Raw genomic sequence first — 6,858 nt, forward strand, 5'->3', positions numbered from 1 at the left:
CTTTCCTTTCCTTTCCTTTCCTTTCCTTTCCTTTCCTTTCCTTTCCTTTCCTTTCCTTTCCTTTCCTTTCCTTTCCTTTCCTTTCCTTTCCTTTCCTGTGCTCTCCCAATTCTTGGTCTGGGGCACCCTCCTCTTCATCCTGTCACACTGTACTCAGCCCCAAAGGCACGTTTGTGGAGCGGGGACCTGCTGGCTTCCACCTGGGTGGGGCGCGAGGTGGGTCCCGAGATTCTGGGTTCCGACTCTGGTCCTGCCCAGCCCACAGACTACAAGAGGATCCTGGCGTCTGGGCCTCCAAGGTCACCACCATGAGGCCACTTCTTGCCCTGCTGCTTCTGGGGTTGGTGTCAGGCTCTCCTCCACTGGATGACAACAAGATCCCCAGCATGTGTCCCGGGCAGCCCGGCCTTCCAGGCACACCAGGCCACCATGGCAGCCAAGGCCTGCCCGGCCGCGACGGTCGTGATGGCCGCGACGGTGCGCCCGGAGCTCCGGGCGAGAAAGGCGAGGGCGGGAGGCCGGGTAAGAAGTCATCTTCATCGCAGTCCGTGGGGACATCCTAGTGAGCGCCGCAGCTGCTCTCATGAATCCTTTGGGGTTCAAGGGTCCCGCCAGGGGGCGCTACTCCCCCTCCATTCCAGTCGGCTGGGGTGGGGCGAGGTGGGCTGTGGGTGGAGGGGTGAGTCAACCCCAGGGAGTCAGAAAGCCTAGATCCTTCTGCTCAGCACTTCAGATCTGTTCCCCGCAGGAGGCAACAGCCAGGGAGGCTGGGAGACTTAGGAATGGTCAACAGAATCACCCTTCTGCGCGCCACTGTGACTCCTAATTTCTCCCCTTCGACCCACCCCCACCCCCAGGACTGCCTGGGCCGCGAGGGGAGCCTGGGCCTCGTGGAGAGGCAGGTCCCGTGGGGGCTATCGGACCTGCTGGGGAGTGCTCGGTGCCCCCGCGATCAGCCTTCAGTGCCAAGCGCTCCGAGAGCCGAGTGCCTCCGCCAGCTGACGCACCCCTACCCTTCGACCGCGTGCTGCTAAATGAGCAGGGACATTACGATGCCACTACCGGCAAGTTCACCTGCCAAGTGCCTGGTGTCTACTACTTCGCCGTCCACGCGACCGTCTACAGGGCCAGCTTGCAGTTCGATCTTGTCAAAAATGGCGAGTCCATCGCCTCTTTCTTCCAGTTTTTCGGGGGGTGGCCCAAGCCAGCCTCGCTCTCGGGGGGTGCTATGGTAAGGCTGGAACCCGAGGACCAGGTGTGGGTGCAGGTGGGTGTGGGTGATTACATTGGCATCTATGCCAGCATCAAGACAGACAGCACCTTCTCTGGATTTCTCGTCTATTCTGACTGGCACAGCTCCCCAGTCTTCGCCTAATATACAGTGAACCTGGAGCTGGCACTTGCTCCTAGGGGAGGGTCTGTGACATTGTCAGGCGCATACCAGGAGGGCTGGCCCCCTGGAATATTGTGAATGACTAGGGAAGAGAGGGAGCCACCTCCTGTCCCACTGCTGGCAAGGATTGGAGACAGGCTGTCTGAGGTCAAGGCAGGCAGTGTGGAACAGCGGCTGGGTTTCTGCCCAGGCGTGTGCTGTGCTGGCAACTGTGGGTTCCTGGTTGTCCTGGCCCAGGATTCCAAGGTGGGATGCTCCTTCCTAGTCCTGTGTCCCCTCTAGGTCCCTGACTCCATCTCTCCTGCTCCTAGGGCCAGCCTTTTTCTCAGAGCTCACTCAATAAACCTCAAAAACCTCCCACTGGCTTCTGCCTTTTTTCTGAGGATCCACAGCAGGGAGGGTTCCTGGGTGGGATGGAGCCACGAGGCAGAGCTAACAGTAGGCAGACCTAGATTAGTCAGTCGGCTCACAGAGATGCCATCTAGCTATGTGGAGGCGAAAGAGATTGCCTGACCAGCAGATTGCCCTCCTGATTTGGGGCTCTGGCCACGCAGAAAAAGGAACACATTTTTCTAATTCAGACATGCCACACCAAGCGGGAGCAGCCACTGTCTGGTCTGAAAAAGGATCGGGAGCTTTCAATCATGGCTGCCCTCACTGTGAGCGGGATAACGGTAAGGATAACTCGCTTTCTTAGTTAACTGTAGAGCCGCTGCTGTCACCCCACCCAGACATAAGTAGTTTCTGGAATGACCACAAGGGGGCGACCACGCTCCAGACTAGAACAATGATTTAAGGTCTGGGCTTCTAAGGTGGTTGGGGAAAGGGTATTAAGACCTGCAGAAAGAATTTCAGATGGGGGTGGGTGAAAAGGAGGTCCCTGGCCCCCAGCTCAGGAAGTTTATCTTCCCTAATAAAATGTTTATCCTCCACATTAAACAGAGACTGGAAGGAGCCAGGCTTCTCCTTGCTCAGCAGGGGGTGGGTGGGGAGGGGTGTGTTGCAAGCCCTGCCATAGGCCTCCAATTCAGGGGCAGTGGAGAACTGTCTCCACTGTGCTGGGCACAGCCTGGGTGGGCCAAGCCATTAAGTCTGAGGCTGGCTACAGACCCCCTGAGGGCTCACCTCCTGTGACAGTTTGGCTGGCTCAGGCTAAGACTAACAAACATCCCGAGTTTGCTAATCACAGTTGTTCAACCTCTCCATGGAGACTAAAGGGACCTCCTTCGGGACCCAGCATCTACCCCTCTTCCAGAAGACTGTGCTGCCCCTAATTTCCTGCGGCCATGAGAGGGTGCTGTATCAAAGGCTCTAGGTTTTCTGTGTCTTCCAGGCAGACCTGCTGATCTCTAGGCTCCAGCTCACACTCTAGCAAAAAGTCCCTTACTCCAGCCCATCACAGTACCAGGCCCTGAACCAAGACACAAAAAAGACAAGCACCACACTGGGCACGGTGGCGCATGCCTTTAAGCCCAGCACTTAGGAGGCAAAAGCAGGTGGATCTCTGAGTTCAAGACCAACCTGGTCTACATGGTGAGTTCCAGGAAAGCCAGGGCTACACAGAAGAATCCTGTCCTGAAAAACAAAACATACAAGAAACAGAAGCGCCAGCTCCTCCAGGAACTGGCCTCCAGGCAGCAAGCTCCACTGTGCCCTCCCAGGAAGAGTGGCACAACTGGGAACACAGGGAAGGGGTAACGAGTTCACGTTCCGCTCACAAGGACTTAATGCAGTACAGAGAAGCCTGGTCCAGAAATGAGTGCGGTAGGTCAGATCAGAAGGGGTGAGCACCAAGCTTTCCTGGGGACACAGCCCTGCCACCCATCTCCTCGTCCACACCCCCAAGCTAGGCAATGCAGGTGCTCACTTACTCTAGCCAGTTGAAAGCCCCCAGGCAACACTGGTTGAACACCCGCTGGCCCTTGCAAGGACCAAACTGTTAGAGCTATCAACGCAGCTTTATTCATAGAAACTGGGCAGGCAGACCTAATAGGGGCTGCATGCCCCAAGGCCTAGCCCCTTGTTTGAACCCTAGGGAAATGTGCAGAATGCCCTCCCCGATGCCAGAGAGAGACCAGGAGGAATGCCATGTTCAGTGCCATGTGAGGTGTGAGGGGAATGAGCAGAAATTTGGGTCTTCCTTCTGAGGCTCCTCCTGGAACTGAGTGCCTCAGGGTAATGGTCCCAAAGCCAGGTTTAGCTGCACCCCTGTACCCAGGGATAAACTACTCACCCTAGGTTCTGGGTCAAGTTGGGAGTCTTTAAAAGACGGTAACAGGCAGAAGTGGCTCTAAGGGCACCTACGGGATTCTACTCCCAAACCCGCCAGGGTAGAGGCTCTGGCTGAACATAAAGATCAAGATCATTCCAAAACAAGAAAAAACAAAAAATAGAAAAATTAAGATCACTCCAAGGCCCATGAATCACTGAAATCCTCACATGACACTACTGTGGTGTGGCCTAGGGGGAAGGACCAAAAACCCCAACAGAAAAGCCAGAAGCAAAGGCTAGCCCAAGAGGCTGGCATCTGGGTGGGCCCTGGGCAGACTGGGGAAAAGCCCGCCATAGTCTCAGGGCCCTTGCATAGTGACAAACTCACCACCCTCAACACCACAGGGCCCCACACAGGGTGCAGAGAAACTGTTACCCTGTCCCACCCAGGCTGGAGTCTTCCAGAGTGTTCCAGCTACAAGTCCTGGATATATGGCTTGAGGCTTGACAGAGTCACGCCGTTGTGTTGAGGCAAAGAAGACTCAGGCCAAGACCCAGAGGCAGAAGGCTGATGCTGTACCAGCGTGTGGAGCTCGGAGGGCGGGCGGGGAGGGAGTCATCAGAGGTAGACATTGAGGGTCTGCAGAATGCCGCGGCGGCAGAGTGGGCAGTTGCGGTGGTAGACGGGGTGGCGCATGAGGATCTCGGTGCAGGCCTGGCACAGGCACAGGTGCCGGCAGGGCAGAAGCAGCACGGTCTTGCTCTGGTCCTGGCAGATGACACACTTCTTCCTCTCCTCCTGCTCCTTCAGCAGCTTCCATGGGTCTTGCCCTGCTGTCGGTTCATCCTCATTGAGTCTCTCTCGGCCTCTAGCGGGTGCTGTCCTGTTGGTCCTGACGTCCTCTTCTGCTTCAGGAAGAGCATCCTGTCCCTGGATTCTGGCTGAGAACACCCTCCGGGGGCCTCCTTGGGGGGCCCCCGGCGCCCCTCCCCGATTTGGCCAACTGGCCAGCTGCAGGCTTCGGCTCCAGACTCGGCGCCAGGCCTCCAGACCCAGCGCCAGGCGAGAGAGCCGTACAACATCCTCTCGGAGCCGGTGGTAGGATGGTCGGGCATGGAGCTGATTGAGGGCTCGGGTGGCCAGCCTCAAGGTAAAGTCTGGGTGTAACACGGTCAAAGTCACCGCCAGCACACAAGCCAGCAACACCAAACCCGTGAGGTTGAAAAGAACAGAGCCGGCCAGGAGGCGGAGCGCTGAGGCCAACAGTTCCAGCCCTAGCTGGCAGGGGGTCCAGAGGAGGATGGCCATGGCCACCGCGCTGCTGGAAATGTGGGCAAGGAAAGCAGCCAGCACGTCTGTCATCCGCCACAGAGGCCCCGTCACGGCATCCCACAGGGCCAGCACCAGAGAGAAGAGGTTCTGCGTGCCGATGAGGCAGATGTTGACCAGACTGTTGATCACATAGGCCACCAGGCTCATGGCAATGGCACAGATGTCACAGGCCTGGCGCAGCCAAGCATGGCCACTGGAGACCATGTTCAGGATGCCCCTGTTGAGTAGTTCTCGGCTCCTCAGAGCTCCGTGAGAGGCCAGGTGCCCTAGGAGCTTCAAGCTCTCCAAGCCAGAGTAGCAGCTGTAGAGAAAAGTCCACAAGGCCTGCAAGCCGCCAAAGGTAAACCGGACCAGCGCTTCCACCAAGGCCAGCAGCGAGAACAGGACTCCTCGCCCCAAGTGGAGAAGACTGGTCAGGACCGTGTGTGGCAGGTTGTAGATGAAGGCCAAGAGCCAGGCCAAGGTGGCCAGGAGGGAGGACACGAGCAGGAAGTTGAGATCCAACACCAAGGTCAGCAAGTCCAGCACCAGGCCCACCCCGTTCACCACCAGGAACACAGCCTCCATGATAGGGCTGCGGAGTTCAGGACGAAAGCAAGGCCGGTTTCTCCGTGAAGGCCGTGTCAAGGCTGACAGGATCTGGAGAGTCGGGGGGCTAATCTGGAAGGGATGCGAACCCCTAACCGAGCGAGAACCAAGGTCTGAAGCGGGTTGGAGGGAAGACTCTTAGGAGAGCGAAGGGAGTCCCGGTTTGGAAGGCGGGCTGTGCGGGAGCGGAGAGGCAGAACATGTCGAAAGTGACAGTGAGCGGGACTGGAGGAAATTCCTCAGCTTTAGAGGCTTGGAGCGGCAGATGAGGCCGGGAACCGGTTAGGCAGGGAGGAGACCGGGAAGGGGGGGACCGGATCGGGAAAAGCCGGACCGAGCCGGGGCCGGGTGGGGGCGGCGCAGGTTGGGCGCGGGCTCGCGGTCCAGCCACGCACGTGCCCCTGTCCCCGCCCGGCCCCTGTCCTCCCACTCGCGGCGACTGTCACCAAAGGGAGAGAGTCAGCCTCGGGAAGCCCCAAGCGCGGCCTCCACTCCACTGGGCGCCGCCATCTTGTGTGCAAAGGGGTGGGGCGAGCGGGGGCGGGACGATGGCCTATGGCCAATCGGTGAAGGGCATTGGCAGAATTCTCGAAAAGCTATTGGTCTTTTTGAACGGTGCCAAAACGACATAGTTTCCAATGAGGGAGGTGGAAAAAAATTAAGTATAAAGCCCCTTCTCTTTGAAGCAGTGATTGGTCTGTTTGCCTGTCAGTATAACCCCCATCCCTCCTCTTAAAGGGTCAGAGCCAGACTTTGGTGAGGCTGCTTTTGAGAGTTAACACCCTCAACCCCCTCCTCCTCGCCCTCTGCGGGCCCTGGAGCTTGCGCTCTCTAAACTCTGGGGGATAGTACCGCCTCCGAGTCCCGCTGGGACCCGCCGCTTCATCTTCTCATTCCTCTTATTTTTATCATTTATTAAGCACCTACCATGCTTTGGGAACACAACCCTTTTTAAGACACCGTCTTAAAATTCACAAAGCAATTCACAAGAGAAAAAGATTGTTACAGGAGATTCCCAAATTGCTCTTCCACACTCCTCGGCAGATTTTTGCAGCATCCTGAGGAGGCAGTTCGTCATTGAGAAAAGGAACTCCAGACTGAAGGAGCTCTGCTTCCTACCTTGGCCGCTTTTTTAGCTTGTCGGCCACCTGTGCCCCACACATCAAGAGCCCTGGCGCTTTCTACTTACGCGGAGGGCTCTTGGGTGACTATCATCGTCCTTTAAACTGTCAATTTGGGGCTGGAGAGATGGCTCAGTGGTTAAGAGCATTGCCTGCTCTTCCAAAGGTCCTGAGTTCAATTCCCAGCAACCACATGGTGGCTCACAACCATC

General features: G+C 57.3%; 2 protein-coding genes across 2 annotated transcripts in view; one reads left to right on the forward strand and one right to left on the reverse strand.

Annotated features, from left to right (window-relative positions):
- The window catches only part of C1qtnf5 (C1q and TNF related 5), a 2,253-nt gene extending 502 nt beyond the window's left edge, over positions 1–1,751 (forward strand). The window contains exons 2-3 of the mRNA XM_005347163.2: positions 259–522; positions 858–1,751. Coding sequence (XP_005347220.1) covers positions 309–522; positions 858–1,375 — 732 coding nt within the window. The 5' untranslated portion in view covers positions 259–308 and the 3' untranslated portion in view covers positions 1,376–1,751. The remainder of the gene's footprint in view (positions 1–258; positions 523–857) is intronic.
- A 1,239-nt stretch (positions 1,752–2,990) lies between these two features.
- Rnf26 (ring finger protein 26) lies at positions 2,991–6,059 on the reverse strand. Its single transcript, XM_005347164.3, has one exon. It carries the CDS (start codon positions 5,502–5,504, stop codon positions 4,224–4,226), a length of 1,281 nt encoding a protein of 426 aa, XP_005347221.1. The 5' UTR covers positions 5,505–6,059; the 3' UTR covers positions 2,991–4,223.
- Between the last annotated feature and the right edge of the window lie 799 nt (positions 6,060–6,858).

Source organism: Microtus ochrogaster, chromosome 5, assembly GCF_000317375.1.
Source record: "Microtus ochrogaster isolate Prairie Vole_2 chromosome 5, MicOch1.0, whole genome shotgun sequence".
In the NCBI taxonomy this organism is placed as follows: domain Eukaryota; kingdom Metazoa; phylum Chordata; class Mammalia; order Rodentia; family Cricetidae; genus Microtus; species Microtus ochrogaster.